The sequence below is a fragment of the Argopecten irradians genome, chromosome 4 (genome assembly GCF_041381155.1).
Source record: "Argopecten irradians isolate NY chromosome 4, Ai_NY, whole genome shotgun sequence".
In the NCBI taxonomy this organism is placed as follows: domain Eukaryota; kingdom Metazoa; phylum Mollusca; class Bivalvia; order Pectinida; family Pectinidae; genus Argopecten; species Argopecten irradians.
This window is the reverse complement of record NC_091137.1, coordinates 38,356,124-38,380,006: the sequence shown is the minus strand read 5'-3', so window position 1 is coordinate 38,380,006 and position 23,883 is coordinate 38,356,124. Positions and strand designations below refer to the sequence as shown.

The window sequence follows — 23,883 nt, the reverse complement described above, 5'->3', positions numbered from 1 at the left end:
GCCGATGCCACACTTGAATGTAAATACCCCAGAAATGCTTTAAATGTCACCTGTATATCACCATAGGCAGTATTAATCGAATTTTTTATTGTGAATGCCAAGCCGTAAAACACTACGTATATGGAAAGCCTACTTTCTAGCTTATACCTTTATCACGCTGATGCCGGAGCCTTATGGATCGGAGAGACAGAGTCGGAGCATTATCAGCACTCAGGCTCTGATCTGCTTTTAAAGCAAGACACATGTTGTGCCGGCTTTTCCCTCCATCATCACGTCGGCTTAAGCCAGAAGCAGTGAGCGTATCCAGAGTCGGAAGCTCGGTGACAACGGTGGGATGTTGGTGGCAGCGGTGGGGCGATCTCCCCATGACTGCCCACCTCCGGCGGACCAGGCTAGGTGTATGGGAAGGTCTCTGTGATTCCTGTCGTAGTATAAACTCCGATACTCCACCTAGAAATGGGAACTTCGCTCGTAGTATATTGTCGGTGTTGAATCGACCAATCAGATCGCTCGTCCCAAGAATGAACGCCATGCGCTAATTAACAAATGGTATCTTTGAGCCTCTGTTTGCAGCAATATGAAAGTAGAATAGTATGTGTTAGTAAGTCCACATGCACAGTTGCCTGCTGTTTCCACACACATATCGGATATAGGTCAGACAGTCATTGTGTATCTACCTGTGACCTTTGCATATTTGCCTGTGACCTTTTTGGATGTATCACGTGAACACATGTGACAGGTGTGTCATGGTTTGGAAATAAGGTGACCACAAACTTTTTTTAAAGTTCTATTTCGAATGTACTTCAGTGATATGTGGTCGTGTTTCGTATTCTCGTTAGGGGTGGTGGTAACCTGTGTCCCGGGGGTCAGTCCTTACGGACCGAGGGAACAAGAGGATAGTGCTGAGTGTTTAGGATGTCGTCTTTTTAACATATATGAGAGAGACAGAAGTCACAGCAGACGGGCGGTAAGTAACTCACTTATCCATGTTACCATTACATTTATCTCAAACTTTCATATATAGAAGTTTAGATAACTTTTTGGAATATTTGTGTTTCAATGTGTATGGTGCTGTTACAATAGTATATACTGTGTCGAAAGATAAGTATGATAGTCTTGTGGTGTGACTTCATTCTTGTTGCCATGTCGCCTTCAAAGATCTTTACATATACCGCCTTATCTATAATTGATATATAAACACTTCGACTTTGAAATAAATAGATCTCAACACGGTTCAGTACCATTCCCGTTAAAAGCTTTTTCACATGTCTGTATTCGAACTGCGGCCGACTCATGTATAAAAACCCTACATTGCCCAATTCTCTGGTCGTTTCAAGATAAGACTATACGTAAAATCAATCGACACCAATCGATAGACCGAGTCTTCTCGCATGTTACTGGCCATTCTCCTTTGATTTCCAACATGAATTGTTAAAGTTGGTGTTTTCTGAGCCACTCCTGGACGTGCCGGGGCCAACACCTTGCTGGGAGATGGGAATGACTCCCAAAGGATGGTCTAGTACTTGTAGATAAACTTCGTGGGCGGACAGATCTAAGACACTTACTTCCGATCGAAATTAAACACAGCAAACATGCTCATTAGACGGGGGCGTGTCCAAGTACAGACCATTGACTGGTCTTTTATTAAATTAACGTGTCGGAGCTCCGTGGTTAATTTCATTTCCCAAAGATCAACATATATACTTTTGATTAATTGGCAAGTAAATGTACTTTGGATGTTGTTAAAAACTATTAACAACCGGAAAGTAATCAAACGCATGAATGGATGTTCACAATGCATATTAATGACCTGCGTGGCAAAATTTATATTTCTACCATAAGATTGGTTAAGTGACTATTGACTGTCATAAATAAATTTGTCAAAATCACGTTTTTGTGTAGTGTTTTCTATATTTTTTTTATCAAACTTTGTAAAACTTGCAGGCGTTTGTTTTTCTACCTAAATGTAACTTAAATATATGATATTTTATGTTTTTAAAACTACCAGTGATATAGTTTTGGACTTTGTTCAGTTTTTTTTTCATTTTATTTCATTGGACACATAATATATTTTGTGAATGTTCGATATATTGTTAGTAATAGCGATCGAGAACTCAATGAAATAAATTTGTAAATTTGACATTGCGATATTCAAAAGTTTTTAAGTCTTTCCTTAATTCATTTTACACAGTTTTATGACTAAATACCACTTATGCTCTTTGTATGACACCAACGGTTGTTGGGTATAGTCATGTTGCAGTTGAAAACGCGGAGAGTTTATTTCCGCTTTAAACTCTTTGAAATGTGCCCATTTATTATTTTACATGAATGTTGATAGAGCAAATCGTTGTTATCCATTACAACAAGATCAACATTGTGTCGTAAAATTATCAATATTCCGTACTCAACTATGAGGTCGGGCCATTTAGACCAACGGTCTCCCAACACAGAATCGATGGCCAATCACCCGTATCCCTATTCACTGTAGGCCGTCAGAACAGGACACCCGGAATTAAGTTTTTGTAAATATTTTTTTACGTTAAGTACGTGTAGTAATTACATCGTATTTCAATATGTTTCATTCGATCCTCTATGGTGAACATAAATAACAAGAAAATGTCCTATATTAACGGAAGGAGTTTGCTACTATAATATAATGAACGACCTACAAACTGATTAGATCAATGAATGAAATTACGGTTGTGGACCAGTTTCAATTAAAATCACCATTTGCTATTAGTATGTGCTATAATGTGATATAAAACGACATATCTACATTTAAGCTTACTTGGTTTGGGATTTTTTTTATTCTTTCTTTTCTTGCTAGGGTCATTTGCAATTTGTCTTATGTCAAAACATTCAATAAACTAAAACGGTCAAAATTGTTATTATCTAAAGGTACGATCACTAAATAATTGCCGCATTTGAAAAGATATATCCCGATACTTCAATACATGTATATTGATGTCATGTTATCAAAAACCCTGTATATTCTTATATTATCGGTTTGAAATATATTTTATTATTGCTTTACTTGATATGCGTCTTCGCCCGGCATTTCATTTGTTTGTATTGATGATTTCCTTGCTTCGAAAACAATAAAATAAAGAATAAGTTCAGATGAACTTACCATTTCGTCAACGATGATCGTCAAAAGATAACAAAATTGAGAATGATATATACTTGTATATATTATTACTGCCTTAAGCGACATCAATTATTGTATAACTTCCCATCTCGATCAAATGTACCAATTGTTGAAGAGCGAATGACCAAAAGAAGACGTATATCATATAAATCTATAGCATGTATAATAGATAACTCGTTATCGCCAAATAATGTCAGCATCGTTTAAACGAAGTAGATAGTTAACGATAACCGTGCGTAATATCTTAATAAATATTGTTAACTTGTGATTATGTCTCTTCAATTTGTTTCATATCATAGCGTTACGTATCATAGCGTTACGTATCTGTAACCCAAACATTTCTTGCACTGAGCCGTGGAAAATGGGATTTGTCATCTGCAAAATGTCGAGGAAATTGTTATATTTGTGTTAAACTCCATTTTCTTTTCTTTGAATGACTCAGGTTTGGATATCATGGTTATTTGTCTTACCCCGCAGCCATTACGTATTTCATAAGAAAGGACACATTTGGTATTTCCAATGTTTTTGCACTAGTAAGCTAACACATACTTACACACGTTAACAGGTTCACTTGCTTCAGTCTCCCACTATCACTGCATCCCATACTGATAATGACGGCTTTTGTGATTTACGGCATCATAAAACAAATGAATGCTGCCATAAAGCAAAAATTCTGAGACTAAGCAGTACGGTTCTAGTATAATAATCATATAACACGAGACCAGGTCGTTGACGTGTCAAACCTGATCTTATATAAAGAAGATAACAGGGAAATGTCAAATATAACTATTTTTCACTTCCGTTTATTCTGTTTCCATACTCACTGACTTATGGGTCCTAATGCGTTAATGCATGCCTTTCAGTAGCTAAGCGTATCGACGATGATACGCGATAGATATCCTGACTCATCACAAAGTACAAATAAATTTCATGAAATCAAAATCATAAACCCTGTATTCATCTTAACAACGTATATATCGAAAACTTACTGTAGCTATAAATATCTGCAAAATGTTTTATTTTGATCATGTTGTCATATAGCCTACCAGAGTCTGGTTTAATGATACCAGAATACTAGTATAAAGTTCTTATCATAAGCCGTATATGATTTTACAATAAAATGTTCCAGGGCTAGAAGCCAATGTCCATCAAATGCTCTGCTATATCTGTTTACTGAACGCATATCACGGGCAAAAATACACGGTTGTAGAGAGCATTAAAACATATTTTCCTGAAAGATACATTAGTATCACATATGTGATCTCAAGTTTTGTCCTTTTTCGGGCAATACTCCTTTTTCCTATGATCAAATTCATAATCTGGTTATTCTTCTAGCAGTTTCATTCCACCCATGGGACTAACCGGTGAACCGGTGATATCCGTCGAAGGCACACAATGTGAAACAATGAGAGCGAAAAGGGCAGCGGATTTGAATTCTATTCATTGAAGTTTTTTTTAAACAATATCACAATGACTGCATATGGTGAACTTTGGCACTCTAAACTTAACGGGCCACTACCTTTCCGAAACGGTTTTTAATTTTTAAAATTGTAATGTAAAACGAAATTGATAACTCTCAAAAAAGTAATTAACTTACCGTTAATACTACACTTACCATCCCCTTCTTAATAATTTAATTTACAAAAATTAAATGCTCATTTTCATAACAAAGGTCGTTTTGTTTCCAGCAGTCGTCCTAATTACTGAACGGCGATAGATTATCAATGCGTCAGACAGCAAAATAGCGACATGAATCTTCACTACTAACAAATTTTTCGCAAGGAATCATGCATTTGGTTGGTTTTATCACATCCTCTTAGGCAATTATTATATATTTTCATATATTATACTTGTTTTTAAGAAATTTTTGATTTTTGTTTCGCAAAGGTAGTTGGTGTTTAAGGTTAGTCCCGTTAACAAAGACATGGCAGCAGTGCTTGTCCGTCTAGTGACAAACCGCACAATACAGACCGAATTTTTGACACAATTATGCGTGACGTCGATGTTTATTGGGTAAACTGGCTGACCTGATTTGTGACTGGAAGCCTATGTGAAGTCTGTTTCAGTTTTAATCACGTTCTTGAGTACTTCAGGACGAGCGGGCCTCGAGAGACATGTCGTTACGTTGCTGTTATTGAGAAATCTAATATCAAACCTCACCTTTATGGGGATAATCGCAATGGTTTCTGGCTGAATGCGCTAAATGGCGCCAAATATCATCATCCATGATTTTGCCGTATATAGCTCACATGTTGTCTACGATTTAGGGATGATTCACGCCAATGTCAATATTGTTAACAGGAATTTGTATGACGATGATTATGTGCATGTACACTGTAGACATGTTTTATGATATACGACTTTTGTATTATTTTATTAAGATTTTTCATAATGCATATCTGATGATTTGGCAATCGATGCATTTGAACTCTATATTCAATTGTTCGATTGTTTTTGATAAGTAACACATTTTGCTGGCCCAATATATATTCGGTGTAAAATATATTGTAGATTTATATCCATTAGATTGAATTATTAGCTGACAGAGGACAGTTAGTGAGGACGATTTTGGAGAGGATAAGATAGTGTTTCTTACAAGAGGATTTGTTATGAAATGTGTCTTGTCTAATGCTGGTGTAGGCATGTTTGATTCGGAATGAGACCAAAAGGTCTAACACGTTGATGAGGTGTTTGTACGCCTTCTTCCATGTCGTGATATACAATAACTAAATATAGGTAAATGTCACCACGTATACACCAACACCAGAGGGATGTGGCAGGAAATCACAACCTGTTAGATATAGGTTTGAAATGTCCACTTCTAAAAAGAGTAACAGAAACTTCCATCTTTCGCAGGCAACCAAACAAACGAGTGAAACGTCTTTCGGATCATACATTGAAACCGTAACCTCACACCTTATTAAGTTCGTATCAACGTAGTGCGAATTCGTGCAATAGACAGTGCTCATTGTATATACTAATATATATAACACATACTGAACATATTCGTGACCTTGAATGTTTCGTTGTTACATACCCGAGTCTGACTGAGTATCAGTGAAGGCAATGCTTTTGCCACATATTTCATTTGTTGTATCTGCGTTTGCAGCCGTCAATGTCAATGCGATTTAAACGTAATATCAAAAAGACCTTGAACAGGAATGATATCTGTGAAATATTTTGAGTCTTGCACGCAGCTGAGTCTGTAAATTGATATTGAGGAGTAGTGATTACGTCACCATGTGCTCGTAGCCAGGTCCACGTGGCACGATAATTGGTACCATCACAAGACTACGGCACGCGCTAGACGACACAAGGCCGTCGGATTTAAACCGACGACAAAAACTTGTATATTTATACGATTGAATGCTAATCTATTTTGTTTGGAGATAAAAAGAATCAAAGGTGAACGTCTCAAGGACTTCGCTTATGGCAGTGATTTGTGCAGACAGTGGATGGTATGAGAGCATACTTTAGAATGATTCTACTCCATACTAGAAATATTATTTTTTGTGTGTATTTTTTTACGTCTATTCAATCTTTTGATAAAGTATCAATTATTTTATGGCATCTGTTTCTCGCGATATTTAAACGCCCATAATATGTTCGAAATTTGATTACTCATTAAACGAACCTTATAGTATATGGACAGACCACTGCCGGCTTACTTAAAAATGCTCAACACTCAGTTTGATGAGAAAATATTGCGTGCCCAATCTTGATAACAAATTGGTCTGTGCCAGATTTTTTAAAATCATCTTAATTAAGTCACAAATTGCGACAAAAATTAAATAAGATGGAAATATATTTTTTTCTTAAACCGGTACTTTTTGTTTCAAGAAATTGGGTCTAGAATTTTCTCAATTTTAATGCATTTTTCGTGTTTTAGATCTAGCTAAATGTTTTCTGTATGTCCCTAATACTTCTGCAGTGGAAATTATAGATGTGTAAATCATTGGCGGATAAACCAGATAAGCTGATGACCTCCTCTATAGACAACAGGGGGAAACAAATTTGTTTGATATACTTTATACTATATGCGACATGAACGCGCATGCCGTCATTGTATGTTTGTATCATTATCATCATTATTGGATAGCGAAAATGTAATATGGCGCCAATGTAATAATTTCTTCCGTACTTCTGCCATCCCACGGTGCTGAATACGCTGGCAGCCGTCAAGTTATATATGCAGAAAACGACTAAGTTAAATTGTTTGCTCGTGTTTTATAAACAGATTACATTTTCTTTGATTAAAATATCTGATTAAATGCGATTCCGAATTGATAAAGCTCTTGATTTAAATGGGTTTATTGAATCGTTGGGTACCATAATGAGTAGCAGTGTGTAACAGTGAAATACAAATCACTGGGAAGAAATCATCAAGAATCCCTCAATGTAGAATTGCTTTTGTGGTTACATATTAAACTCTCTTAAAAATTAGAATTTGGGGGAAATCTCATCACATGAGGATAACTCGTTCACCGCCTCGCTCAATAGAATTGTCATTAAAACAGAATGGGAAATGGAAAATGTCTGCTGCGTCTTAGTCTTGCAAAATTTTCTAATCTACTCGGAGTGTTCCGGAAGCCCATGTTCCCAACCAAAATGAGAAATGTTTAAAAATGGCACCGTTATAATGTAAGAGCTCTCTAACGCCGGATAATGTATAGTGTAGTTCCGGAGTCGGCACCGGACGGAAAACCAATGTCGCTTTCATTGTCTACGTTGTTTTCTAATTCCATTAACTGAACGGAAGGCTTAGAGAAACGTATAGAAGAACTTTCGACTTTAAAATGTTCTTGACTGACATTTGGCAACCTCTCGTCTATAACGGTAAGCCTGTCGATCCCAAGGGACCCATGCGAAAACCTGTTTCATTTGCAAAATTTCAAATTTAAGCACGCGCCCTTTAGTTTTGAAATAAATCACCAGCAAAACAGGGAAGGGATTAAAAAAGCAGGCGAATACTGCCAAAGAGGTGTCAAGATATATCACGATGAAGCCGCCAGTGATATAAAAAGAAGATAGAAACTACTCAGTATCAATAGACATTACTGCAAACGCATTTAATCTAGTGGTAGCATTATTTCAACGCTTTTAACTTTGTCTTTGAAGCATTGATTCATATCCTCGCTAGATTTTTTTAAGTATATTTCAGTTATTGAGCCATCAATTTGATATCAGATTAGATGTATCTAAAATTCAAACAGAAAATGAAGAGGATAGTATTGAACCACTTTAATGACGGTCACTGAACATTTCAGCAGCCTATTGGGAAAAATGAGTGCATAGCTGAAACAAGTTATATTCATAAAACAACACTCGAAGGCGATGTAGGACACTTATTGCTGATTTGAATATTGATAAAGCTGTGGAGGAAACCCGATTCCCGTTTTATCGCTTCAAAATCCCAAAAGCTAAATCACCAATTAAAAGAAGGATACATCGAATGAAAATAATTACAATTGCAGGATGTAAAGAACTTGTTTCTAAACTCCATTTCTCCATGTCATAAATCACAAGTATTAAAAAGATAATTATGTAACAGCGATTTAGCTTACCAATCAAGATCATTGATCGGTTATATTGATGAATAAATTTCTCATCAGATAATTCGTACGTTCCCGGCATTGTTTCTCCAGGGAAGTCGTGAAAACAATTGTTTTACACGCCAAGTGTAAGTTATTGATTAAACAAATCCACTTGATATGGGAATTGTATGGTTGTGAAACTCACTTTATCTGTTAAATCATCCACTGGTCCAAAATAAGCGTGCAGTTTACGACTGTTTTGGGTAGGCATGAAGAAAACGGATAGCTATCTTGACAAGCCTAAAGATGATTATAAACGGCAGTGTAAAAATATCTAGGCTACCATCTATCCCCGTGGTCGTGCTTTTGACAGGTGACACATATGACACCAACGTAAAATATGTTCGGAAACTCTTTGGGCTGATTACATAAATGCATAAGAGGTTTCTCTGAGTTGTTGGCATCTTTGGTATCTCTCGATCTTTCGTAAATATGTTAACAATACGTGATAAGTTCTGGCGTGGAAAGAGCATCTCTGCATTGGTTGCAAAATAGAGGGTCTCAGGACGATTGACAACCTAGAATGTCTCTGGATTGTTGGCAAATTAGATGGTCGCTGGATTGTTGGCAAATTAGAAGGTGTGTGGAATGTAAAAAATTATAAAGTTCCTCGTGGACGATTGGCAAATTAGAAGTTTTCAAGTTTGTTGGTAAAATTAATGATCTCTAGACTGTTGGCAAATTAGAAGGTCTCTGAATTATTGGCGAATAAGAATTATTTTTGGATTAATTCCCACTCAGAAATGTTATATGGTGTATCGAAGGACATGTTTAGCTCTATGAAGTATAAAACGCAGATCACAATAGCTCATATGACATATTAAGTGTTCTGTGGAATGTTTTGATTTCATCACTGGCATGTTATATTTGGCATTGTATGATGGCTGGGAAAGAACCCACACAACCAGGCGGCTTATAACTTACAGTGTACCTTATATAACAGACAGCCCCCATATGTTATTGTGGTGAAAATTCTAAAATTTATAGAACTAAATGTCTTGCGCCGATATGTTTTAGATTCCTTGCAACCTCAAATTAGACAAGGAAAAGAAATCTCATTTTCTTTCTCTGACGGGAATACAAGTTGAAATTAGATTGCAGCACGCCTGTATGTATGTTGTCAAAACCCACAAAACCACACGGAAAGCAGCCCTACCAGCTTGTCGCGTTTCTTTTGATGTCCTTTACATAAACTTAAACCATTTCTTTATCTGGCGGGATTGGCCTAAAATTCAATTTACATATCTGCATAAGATGGAATCGCAGTGCAGTTTCAATGTATTTGGCGAAGGTTCAATTTTGCAATCATAGATGTTAAAAAAAACCACGTGTGCATCCCGTGAAAAATGCTTTAAAACTCAGGCCTTAACCAGCCACCACATGGTTGATATCATTCAAGGCATTACAATGCCGGTGTTTCAATATTTGAATTTTTGAATCTTAAAAGACATATCTTGCTTGCGTTCAATCCAGCTCTGCACCAGGTTCATCAAATGGTTTCAATATCGAGGAAGACTAAACCACACATGTAATTTGCAACCTTGAAAACTGTGGCATTTTTCAATCAGATCAATTTGAAGGTAATCATGTCTGCCATGTTTCAGTCTTAATGTGCTGAAACGGACGTTGTCTCTGACGAGGCGAAATATCTCTAATAACTGCTGTCACTGTCATAAAATATCAACTTGCGATATTAGGATATCGACTTTTAACCTCAGCCATCAAACAGATCGCCGAGTGTATAAAGGATTTTTATTTGATATACAATTTAAAAAAAAAGTGGATCCCCTTAGCTCAAAGGATCGAACTCATAGTAGTAACATTAACGGAGCATGTGAGGAAACCATAATTGCAATTTGCCTGGCTTTGTTCTCGACGAATTGATACAGTGGATTTTCGCTGTCAGATCAAAAGGATAAATTGGATGCCTTGTCCATCATACTCATTGTATAGTATGTGAGAGAACTAGCTTTCTCACTTGTCTCGATCTATCATTGATTGATTGCATCACTATTACGCAATCTACCCGTGCAAAAGGTAGTCTAAAGTCTATAACGTCAGTTGTAAAGCTTTCATCACAGATATGGCAGTGACTGTACGTAACGGAGACCAAGATTTAATCCCATCAAATGTTTGATTGTATCTGTGATACAGCTATGAAATGGGGCATGCATTCTAATAGTGTCACGCATGACTCTGTTCATATAAACAAAATCCCAATAAAATGGTTGTCAAAAAGAAGATTTCGAGCTATGGGAGACAAACGATCTAATAGCGTCCAAGTCAATTGTAAGGTTAAAACCATTATACGTTGTGCATTTTTTGTTTGACAAGATAAATGCACAAATCTGAAAGAAAAGTTTGGCGCTGAAGACCAGTACTTGCAATTGGTTGTTTAAAGCCCAATCAACTAACCAATCAACAGCCGATACTTAGTATTCGGCACTTATCATTTATCAGACGTGTGCATTTTATTGTCGATACAATGAAAACGTTGAAAGCGGACTCCCGTTGATCATGGACCCATAAGGTCATTCAAAACTTAATCCTAAAATACCGCTTTCATACCGATGGTACCGCCGGTACATAAGCTAATAATACAGCTATATCCCAAGTGTACCGAATGTAGACTCAGTGGTACCGTCTATATATCAATTTGACCGAATGCTGTCAACTGTACAACTTATGGCAACGCTTGTATACCAATGGATCATGAATGCCATTGGAAATGGATCGTGCCGCTTAAAATTGACAGCTTCTAGGGCCAATTTTCAACGTTACCGGAAAGTCTATTGAAAAATGAACGTGGTCAATTTTCAATGGATAGCATGTTGATTAAAAGCGTTTAAATGGCTGTGATTGTTAATTGTTCGACGTAAACTTCACCGAAAAGCCAAGCTTGACATACAATTAATAAAGTTCTGTGGTCGTCTCTTCCGTTCTATGTTGATATTTCAATTTAATTTTTAACTGAAACGCTTTTTGCATATAAGCACACATTTATTTGCAGAAGCAAATACAGTTTTGGAAGGCACTTAATATGTCAAATTTCTACGATTCAGTTTTGCTGTATTTTACAATGAGACAGTATAGAATCCAAATACACACTTATGCGGGATTCCTGTCTGCATTTCTGGGCACTTTCAGTACATATGTGCGTTCAGATTATTTTTAATTCGTGCCTTAAAAAATCATCTGCAAAAAAGCTCGTGTGACTTGTTGTAAAAAGCAACATAAATATCATCGTTATGTTGGATACAGTGATACTTTCATTTGATTAAATGCCATTAGTTCTGCACAGTTGTCCCATTACTCACCTGTGACCCTAAGCTGTTAATATGGCGTTAAGAGCTAGTAACCCAAACCAAACATCTCACTCAATCTCTCTCCACTTTAAACTTCCGAATTCCTTTTAATCCCTCACATTCTCTCATAACTCATCTAATACCTCTCCCGCCAACTCTACACCCATTCCACAACGAAAAAGGGGACTTTCAAGTAAACAATCGTTCATGCGTGAATCCTAGAAGAAGTCTCATAGTTTAGTATGGGCTTCCAATACACCTACCAATGAGTATTGTTTGGAAGGAAATGTGCAAACGTAGACTTCAGTGTAGTAGTAAAATGTAATACACTGTAGAAGTATAAATTTGCATCAGGTAAACGGGTAGGCCAATTACGCTTTTAGGGAGCTTGATGACACGTTGATACACTATGCACCTGTGTTTGAAAGTAGATATTAGTATGAAATTTAAAATTATAATCATAATACATGTATATAACAACTTAAATCGATCATTCTAAAGATTTGTATTTCAAATAAATATATTAGCATTTTTAAGCAAGATTTATATCTAGATATATTAACGTAAAACCTTTTATTACGTTTAAAACATTTATGAATTTAGAAGTATATTGTTATCTACAACGTGGATATTATTTAATTTAATTTAATTTCTCTTTGGAGACAATAACGGTAACTATGGTATGTTCCTATTTTACCTACATACATACATATAGCTTATGGACAATTCACAGTTTATCCTTTTAGCAGTGATTATTAGTTTCATCGCCAACCATAGCTGCAGTTGGCTCAACAGGTTCATAAAAAGAATTATTGACTTGTTGAATAATCTTTTTATATATAATATGTTCTAGTACTTATACAATTGTACATACACAACACGTACCTCGAAGAAATTGTATAGACAAGATATGAATCAGTATATACATCAAAAAGCATCACATGTATATACAGATCTAAAGAGTCAATCATAACAGTGTGTTTTTGTTATTTAGCTATATATTTTTTTTTCTCTTATCATACATTCTTAGAAGTTCCTATTTTACCTACATACATACATATAGCTTATGGACAATTCACAGTTTATCCTTTTAGCAGTGATTATTAGTTTCATCGCCAACCATAGCTGCAGTTGACTCAACAGGTTCATTACAAGCCACATATAACATTTCGCCTAAAAAGTCTTGAAAGTGTTAACAGCGAAAGGTGTCATGTACTTTTATGAGGCAAAATCTTTTTCTTACGATGCACAAATTGGAGAATGACAGGGTTTTGATCACAGGGGTATGAAAATTATATTTAGGTACAATTTATATCATGAACTGTAACTATTTTTCAGACCCATGTGTATTTGAGGAGATCATTTATACTATATACATACAATACATGCCCACAGACATATTTATATAGCCGTTGGTGTTATTTCTTTGAATATTATTTCTTTGGATTTAAAATGATCAAGAACGAAGCGTCCTATTTTATTACAACCAATGAACGTGCTGATTAACTGCCAACTGCTGTTTTCACCACGCGGATTGATTCTGAATATCTTTTGAAACTGAATTGACCTGTTCTGACATTCAATATTATTTTTTTCGTCTGATCAATACTAATGAACTTGACTTTGGGCCAAACCTGTGAACTCTCCGCCAGGTACAAGTGCGGTGCTGCTTGTTATAACGTCACGTTCTTTTATCTTTATATATATAGATCTATATATCACCTCAAAGCGTGATTGTCCATTTACAGATATGCTGCACATCTGTGAAAAAGTGCATTTAGTTCAATGTTCGTGTTAATTATACAAAGTGCAGAGCTCTTTCATCGACGAAGCATCAAGTACTTTGTGATCTACGATCGTGATGTTCATCATGTCCGTTAAAGTGTAAAACCATTTGTAGGGCTGTGACTTATCTCCATATATAAATCGAACTTATAAAAATACAGTCTATGAGATCTTACTTCCCAGTGCTGACGGAGTGACACAAAGGGAAGTAACTCTGATAGATAGAAATGAGATCTTTTCAGCAAAATAGTCACTTATAACTTATTCTATGGTTTATCTTGTTAAAAACAATATGTTGCACCATAATATGGTGGCTGATTTTTGCCATTTTCGCGTTGGAAAAAACGCGAAAATGCGAAAACCCAACGTTACTTTGTGCGAAAAAGCGAAAAAATAAAGTAGGATTTTCGCTGTTTCGCGTTGGAAAAAAGCGAAAAAGCAAGAATGGCACGAGTAAGCCACCATAGAAAAGTAATCGCTTTACTTTTAGAAAGCTGCGGCATTTGTATAATGGTTGACAGTGCGATCTCACGTTTGTAGAGTCTGTTATAATTCTCTTTATTTCCTCATGGTGAAGTTTACCAAAAATATCACCGTAATATTTATTTTGATAAGAAGGCGGAACTAAAGTGCTTTTAATTTGAATAACACCATCTTGAACTCCCTTATTTGGTCTAAATTGAAGACGACTCGATAAATGTGTTTCGTTGCTAGTAAAATATCCTCAATTAGTTATAAATTCACATGTGTTGTGGAATTTCACAAAGTTCATTAAATTCTCCCTTACACAATGTCACACAGAAACACACAGTATGGTCTTTACAATGGCCGACAGTAATGTGTACTCTTATAGTACACGGATAGTCTTTTTTGTTTCTAAACCAAATTACATCGTACAACCTGGTAACGCCAGGCTAGGGGTCCCTTACACGACAAGACACATAATTGCTACTGGCATTCGAAGTACTCTACAACAACCAATCATCTCGTCATATGCTTCGAAGTTCGCAGAAGTGGGCGAGGAGTTTCGATTGTACAACACCATGGTGATAATCGCTGATGACATTCGGAATAGTCACAGCACCATGGTGATGCAAAGTTAATGATATGACATGGCAGAAAGAGGGATAGAACTGGAAGACAATCATCCTCTATACTACAGGGGTTACTATCAATCTCGTTATATCCACCCATGAAGCACTCAGGAAAATATTAAAGTTTCCACCTCACTCGATGAAATATAACTGGTATTCAACAAGAAACAAGGAATATCCTCGATTTAAATGACATCACGGGTAGGATTTTTTTGTGGCATTAATATCAATAATATTAAATAATGAATATTATTTTATTCTCATCCATATCAACTACAAATACATATGATCAGCATTGTTACCGTGCGTGATGGCACAGATGATAGAAAATGTTCCTATTTGGGTTTCGGAAAAAGACATTTATTTACTTGAACCGAAAACAGTTTTCTATATTCAATATTGGTCAATATTGAACACTGAAGTCGCCATGCTTAATTCCAGTTCCAACTCTCAGTTGCCGATATGACTAATATATCACACTTCTTCATCAATGATTATGGGAGATAGCGCCTCCTGGTGACGATTTCTATTGACCTTTACCTTTCCCTCACACGAACTGTCCGCGGTTGACCTACATGAACGGCGGTTCGATATATACAATTCATCAGTACTGTATATAAATAACTTCATGTCTTGATCTATTCAAACACGATGACACCAGGAGGTATAATCCAAGGTCAGGTTTCAATGTGGCTGCCATTTTGGAGCATGCACCGATGCCCGCAGAACATTCAGGCGCATGTGGACAACGAATTATTACCAGTATCACAAATTCACCGAAATACATGACTCCAAGGCCAATACGCAGACTTGCTCAGTCATGTTGATATGAGCTTAAGCATATACTTAAAACTGGATAGTTCTACAGAAATGCTCTAAAACGAAATAATTTCAGCTTACAGACCAACATGGTTCGTCACCATTATTTATTTCGGAAAAAAGCACGTTCCATGTGCATTGAGGTCAAACTTTTTTTTTTTTTTTTTGCCTTTTAAATTAGTATTGAGTCGGATATAACATCTAATGCTCATTTGTGATTTTGATTGATCCTATTTTGAAATCAATATATCAATATACGTGTATATGGTAGGTATGGTCAGTAGAACAAAGAACGTTTGCTCTTCCGAATCCAATGAAAATGTTATTGATTTACATGTACTTGTGTTAAACCGACTCTGAGATCCAATCTCTGTTTTATTATGTTTTGTCTTTTGACGGTTTTCGTCGTTTTTTGTTTGACATTTCTGACAATTTTCAGAAAATCTCGATAAGGGTTCCTCTTATCCATGTAATTGTTTTTTCGCTTTGTATGATGATACCCCTATTGCGGGCACCGTACACATCAACCCTGTCATAAGCAGGGCGGATGTTTATTGTTACCGCTAGCTAATGTGACCTTGTCCTCGATTCACGGTCTTGCTTAAGTTATCTATACACTGTCAATTCCACATCAAATTTACTTACAGAACTAATGACAAGATGTTCCCCTTCGCAGTTCTTAATCTGTGCTGCTTCTGCTTATGTACAGATAATCACATTTACAAAGTATATGATAGACGGGATGAGATACTTAGAAACAATGATTACCCTTCAGGGTTTGAACGGCCGTATCAAGCAATAGGCAGGCTAGTTTGTTATAGATAAAAGAAATGGAATGGATTTATGAAAAATATACATATCCCCGTCGTATATCGAAATGAAATATGATGTGATGGCATTTTCTTTGAAGGCTAAAGTGAGATTGGTTAGAAAATGACTCAAGAAAAACAATTCTAGACAGTTTTGTATATGTTCGAAGACGCGTTATAGAATTGATAAAGTTAAGTTTTTGCTGGCAATATTATTCGTGTTTTGTATACTCCAGATTAACGGTTAATAAGTAACCTTTTATACATTTGTTAAGCAGTGAGGGGCCGCAGAACCAAAATAAAAAACCTCGAGATGTCCTTTGGAGCAAAAGATTCCATAGAGAGGCTAATACTTTGGAGGTTGTTTGTATAATACTTAGGTAGGCATAAATTTTAATGGGTTGGGCAATACAAGGAGATGAAAAAATATGTAAAAACTTTTTGAAATCCTTCAATTGTGTTGTTGTCAAAAATCAATAGTGCAATTTGTTTAAAGTTTTTTTGTAATTTTTGGTGCAGAATTCAATGCAAGAAAAATCCGTTTAACCAGCTGGTGAGTTGTATACGTAAATATTGTCGTCTATGGAAAATATTTTGGTTCTGTAGTCTCTATTAGCACTTTAAAAAGGACATTGCTCGGACACATTTAGTCTCCGCTCTCAGTATCATCCTGTTGTTTTGTCTGCCGTACTTTTGTGTTTTCGAGTACTTGGTTAACAGATCACAAACGGTCTATCAATTATAATAGCCAACTGTTTAAACGTTTGCTAGTGCTTGTACATCTGATCTTGAAATAGAAAAATAACATTTTATAAGTTAGTAATACATTCAGGTAAATTCAGGTAAAGATATGTTACCTGTGAATAGACATTTTTACTATATATAGGGTAAAATCCACGTTAAAGAATATATCTAAATGGTTTCTGTCTGGCTTTGAACCCAGACTATAACCAAAAGTAAAACATTAAATGTGTATCACAATAATTCGCAGCAAAGAGATAAAAAGAGAAATAATTAGATATTGCGTTTAATAGAACAGAATTTTTGTAATTAGAAAGGCTGTTTACGCAAGTCATTTTTTATGATTTAAATCAAACAAGGAAATGAACTGTTAGCGATTTTGACACTGGATATAAGAGTGTGGATTTAACTATATCTCAACATTTCGTGGATCATTCTTCGCGATGATGTCCTTCGAAATCGCAAACATGCCATCTCCGCCAAAAAATAGCAGGCTAAATGGTAGTTTGTTTACTCCAGCCTAGAAAGCATTAATATACTTGGAACACAGGGCAACCAATATCTCCAGACAAATGTGTCTTCCTTCACAGACAAATATTCATATATTCTGTGTGGAAATAGACGGGCACGCCGAAAATGTCTGACATCTTGCTTGTTAATCTAAAAAAATAAAGATAACAGTTTGGCCCTCCTCGCTGGCAACACAGCGTTGTGGAGCAGATTACACAGGATTGTTAAAACAATGCAATCTGTCATTTGGGCTGTAATGTGGAGCATATGAAACAGATATCTGAACTCTATGAGCTTTGATGGGAAATATCGCTTTCATAGATGACGGTATGTATCCTTTGAATCAGCAATGATCAATTCACTTGAGGTGGTTCAAAGAAATTGCTGTCCTCTGTGTTTTCTGTGTTCCCTTTGTTCGTTTAACGCCGTCTTTACACTATTTTCTATACTGTCCTTTATACGTTAACCCTAGACGGCTCCCTTTTAACTCTAACTTGGAACTTGACAATGATATACCACTGACAACACAAACAGTTTTGCAAGGCTCTGAAAGACACGATATTAACATTAATAAAGCTATATTGGATAAAGTTCAGTGCTTTGTCAGAGATACCAATAGATTTCGCTGATTTTGTTGAATAGATTTCGTTGAATTCGTTGAATGTCTTGTAATTTTTTTTTCTATTTGTAATGATATGAACTTGGATACATTTTGTATATGACGTTTATCAATATCTAGCTTGATGTTTTAGGATATCATCATCATTAAAAAATAAACATTTACTGTTAATTTGTAAGGAGAGGGCGTGTATAGGAATGTTGCCTGTTGCCCAATTCCGATTGTCTGTAACATCTGACAATAAAATATTCTGAAATGAAAACGCCGTCTTAGATTTTTTTTCGTGAAGGAGTTCCCGGAGAAAACATTTTTATGTATTCTCAAGAGACACAACAAACAATATTCGCAAATAGATAAATTTGCGACCAAGAGTTCATCCTCACAGTAGTGTATTCATATACAATAAGTATCTCGCGAACTAAAGTGATTTACATGAAAAACAAACATAATTGATTTTGAATGCAATTGTACTGGAGAAATCTACTTGTTATCAGATATAAAATATGTATAACTATTGAAAAATAACATGCTTTTCGCATGTTGCAAGTCATTGGTTTAGTCCTTATATGAATACACCTCTTTAATTTGATAAGATATCATATATCTAAAATAAGACATCGAGATAAAATATGAAGAAAACTTGATTAATGTTCTCAATTTCACCAACATTTATCAGTAAATATGTCATACGCGATATTGGCACCACTGTTTGTAACATAGTTTTTATTGGTAAGTAGGGTTATGCATTAATTTTTCTCAAGAGATTTAGACAGTATCTATATCTCTAATTCCTCAGAGCAAAGAGTTTAACAATAGCATAAAATTCCGATTAAAACGTAAACGAATATAATGTAAGGTTTTGAAATTTTACATAATCGAAAAAAATAAATATCAGAGCTGGTAATTACATATTAAAAACGATAAAACAATAACATTTATTGGCGTATGAGTACTGACTAAATGATTCACTGTAAACCGATTTCAACATATTTATTAACTACGCACATTAATGGTTATGATTAAGATTGACATGATTGACTTTAATGTTTGTGTAATTCAGATTACCCTTTGCTGAATTTACCAATTCTCTATCCCACAATGCACTTAACGAAAATTTATATAATCGGCCAATACATCTGCTAACAGATTTAAAATCTAATTGCATTTTAAATTTCAATATAAACTTGCACATTGAGTTCGTGATTTAATCGTGTGTTCTGTGAAACTCCCATTTTCCTACTTATTTCATTGATTTTCTAAAAGCCGCACATTCAAAGGCATTCAAAGTCCATATTTCCTTTGATCATAAAATCTTCCATTCGAATATAAATTACTTCAGATATGTTCAATACACAATAAAAATAAGCGTTTTTACATAAAGAATATTTTCGATAGTAGCATTCAATCTGTATTCACATGGATACATTTGTAAATTGAAAAGGGTTTGTGGCGAAATACGTCACATCAAGTATTTCTCACACCTCGACATAAAGTGCTTATCAATAAAATTGTTGATATCGTGCATTGGCTGTCACAACAAAAGCTGATTGTGTTAAAAGGAAATATCAAGCGTGAGAATAAATATTACGCACTTAAGATTTATTTAGATATATGCAGATTAAAACTTGAATTCCACACGCTGAAAGGTTCCGAATCACGCATCAATATTTTCGTTTTAATTGAATTCAATGAAGTAAAACATGTGAATTACATGGATGTAAAATCGCCGGTGCATATTGTATTGCCCGTTGCAATCAAACGCCATACTGATACATATCGGAAGTATATTGCCAGCCTCTCACTGAGCCCAGCCCTACCCCACAAGACGTACAATTAGCACAGACAATAATGGGCGTGTTAAATCTCTCATATCAATTAGTTCTCTTGGTGAAGATTTTCGTAACAATACTTGGTGAAGATGATGAAATATTTTATAAACATTTATATTTTACATCAATAGTAACGCAAATATTGCATGATAAAACAATATAAACGATAATACTTAAGTGAAAATGGAAAATATCAATAACATAAGTTCTGTGAACACCTTAAGATTTCTATCAAATAATCAAATTAACCACTAGTTAATTACTCTCTTGTCGAGTTCCGTACATCATATCTGTATGACCCTGGCTTGTACCTATTATCCCCCCACGCCGACTTTTGTGTTAAGAGAACATTAAGATAGTATCAAGTAATTTATTATTCCTTTGAAGACTTGGAGTTAACTGTACTCTGACATAGCGTCTAGTCAGTCCATACTAATTATACTTGGTAAGTAGGTGTGAATCGATCTAACGGTTTGCACTACAAATAACAGAAGTTATCTTACAGTGAAGGTCAGTCATTAACAAGAAATAGTGCTTCAAGTGACGTAAAAGCTCAAAGATGTTAATAAAATCTTAAAATTAGATTAACGCAACACTCATGTCGACCGAATTAAAGAGTATGAGAGCGAAATCGAGCGAGCCTTGCATTTACATATACTCTAAAACCGGATTACTCGGCGGCTTATTAGATTATCTTACGTAGACCACAAAAGTTTATTCCCATAGAATAATTTAAGGTTGTCGCGTCCCTGGGAGACTAGCAGAAGTCAAAAGCAACAAAGAATAGCAAAACAGTCTGAACTTGTAAAAAGAAACTTGCCTTCCTTTGATAGCATCGTATTGCAATAATCTATCACCAGGAATTGGCCCTGAAACATTATTATGACATACATAAACTGAATACAAAAAAAACACAAGTATACTCTTTTTTCAAAAATGTTTTCATTGCTCAATTGTCACACAAATGCAATGATCAAAGGCATACTTGCCAGAATTGTAATATAGCTGCTGTGTTAACCTCTATAGAGATGGACAAAAAGAGCCAGGAAATAATGAATGACTAGAACAAAAGATATCAGATATAATTGATATGTCTCATGCTAATCATGTACTGAAACAGGGTTCATCAAGTACACACATCAGACGAACAACTTTAATCTACGCTGCCGTTAATAGGACGCTAATCAAAACAATGGTTAAACATGATAAATAATAATATCGATCAATCAATAAAAACTAACATAAAACAAAACATTTCTAACAGAACTCCTATTCTGCTGACAATTATGTAGCGTATACTGCAAACCACGTAATTTTTGCGAATACATTTATTCGCGTCTTCATTTTTATCATCCTATTTCCGAATACACAGACCTGTGACCAATGGCTCTAACTAATAAGATAGTGCATTCATATATACTTTTATGATTGCTCCACATAAAACTACTACATTATTATATTCTTTAAAATTTATCATGTGTAAATAAAACTTTTGCAAAATATATTACAACAGTTTACATCCTATGGGGAGGATTCCATAGAATTACGCCACACTTTTTACTTTTATGCGATTATTTATATAGCATTTAAGTTCATGTTCGAGATCTCTCGTGAAATTGCAAAAAAATATATCTCCCGAAAATACTTTTATCTTACAGTAAACACTAAAGATATGTCAAGGTTACTGGATGATTACCTTTGTGATTTGTATTTCCACACCTCTGCTGTCCTTGTCACTTCCATGCGAAGTGACAATGATGGTGGCCTCGGCTATATAAGTATACAGACTTAAAAAAAACACGTCTTCGGGGAAATTACCATTTCTCTTTGTCAATAATAATAACGTAATTCTTTCTACACCGTACGTAGTCTAGTCATTTGTTCTGTTCTATCACATTACGAGTTTTTCAATTTTCATGTACTTGTGACTTTTAGTTTGATTTTGCAATTAAGAGCACTTATTTGAAGCCCGTTCTCAAAAAATATAGCTTCTATTACACAGTCAAGGTGACATTACCTATATCTTCTTTCGCACATATGCAACGTGTTCATATATTAATTAATGTTAAATCATTTAGTTAAGCCTTGAGTTCCTATTACAATCGCTTCTTTCAGACTTACAATTACATTTTATATAGAAGTAAGAAGGTATTGAGGTTTTGGTGAATGATGCAAAAGGAAATTGTGTACTGTGTGTATAAAGAATAAATAAGAAGTAAATTATCTGAAATATATTACCGATGACAGTATAATAAAATTTATTTCTACGAACGACGCAATGGTTTCGTGACATTAATAGAATGAATGAATAAAAAGTAGTTTATCACAAAGATATCGATGGCGGCAGTATATTACAATGTATTTCTACGACAGAAGCCTGGCTTTTGTAACCTTCAGAGCTAGCAATCACCATCCCAAGGACATCGATCAATGTCTCTCAGCCTACATTCTACAAGTATACATAAACACATATATATCACGTGTCAGTTAAAAAGATTCCCAAAGGTCCCAATGTATCACCTAGTATTCATGTCGTGTGTCTGTGACCACCTTACATATCAGTTGTGGTCCATCAAGCTAGCTGACACTCGGTCCCAGGGGAGGGTTCAACTTACGGCTGGCCGACACTTTACATATCGCTGATCGCAGAAGATTTAAAGCGCTCTCCATTAGTTGACTGCTGTGGATATTGTGCATGCTTTTTAAAAAAGGTGTAGTCGTAAATGAAGACAGAACATTCCTCTTCATTGCAAAATTGTAAATATGTAACTGACTATATAGATTTCCCCAGTGACTTCACACTTTGGGTATCGTTGTATCGCCCTTTGAAATGAGGTTCAGATTGCAGTATCATATACTACAATTTGATGTACAACAGGAAAAGAGATGATATCAGAAGTTATTTCATCACGTATCGGCCATTGATCAGTATAGGTCAGCCTGAGATAGCTCTACTGCTGTCTCATCTGCCGGGTATTTTATGATTGCAGACAGATCAGCACAGAACACACAGATCGGAATCGTGCCCATGATAATGTAGATATATTGGGATGTACGTATAATATGTAGTTTAAGCCCGAAACAGCACACTGGGAATAACATTCCCAAGCAGTTTATGTATCTTATATCAATGTGTTAGTAAATTTGCTTTCTGCAATTTATACAAATGTGTTCTTAAAGAAACTGTTGATATTGAAAACTGGACCTCCAATCACTATAGTAATCTACTAGAAATTAGGCTCAAAATAAAATTGTTTCTCTTCATAAATTTTGATTATCTATTTTTATTTATTGATTTTCCTTAAGTAAGAATTGAATCCATGTAAACAAATAAATCCATTCATGCTTGCGTTTGTTACTTTGTGTCATGTGCCTTTGAAGACTAATGTGTGATGTACTCTCCTTCATCCGACTTTATAGTACTATCCCACTAAAACAACATGTCGAATATTTAAGCATTGAACGTCTTTCAGCTGGCGTTCATAGCCAAAATGAATGCCAATTGGATAGAAGCAAATTTCATGAAGCACAAGCGGGATTTGCCTCTGTCCAGTTGGCATTCATATTGGCTATGAATGCCAACTGAAAGACGTTCAATGCTTATATTTACATTTGGTTAAAATTTTATGT

The 23,883-nt window shown here is 35.3% G+C and overlaps 1 protein-coding gene across 1 annotated transcript in view; it reads left to right on the top strand.

Moving 5' to 3' along the window:
• The first annotated feature begins 337 nt into the window (after nt 1-337).
• The window catches only part of LOC138321580 (CCN family member 5-like), a 63,774-nt gene continuing 40,228 nt past the window's right edge, over nt 338-23,883 (top strand). Inside the window, exon 1 of the mRNA XM_069265349.1 lies at nt 338-967. Within this exon, the coding sequence (XP_069121450.1) occupies nt 797-967 (171 nt within the window). The 5' untranslated portion in view covers nt 338-796. The remainder of the gene's footprint in view (nt 968-23,883) is intronic.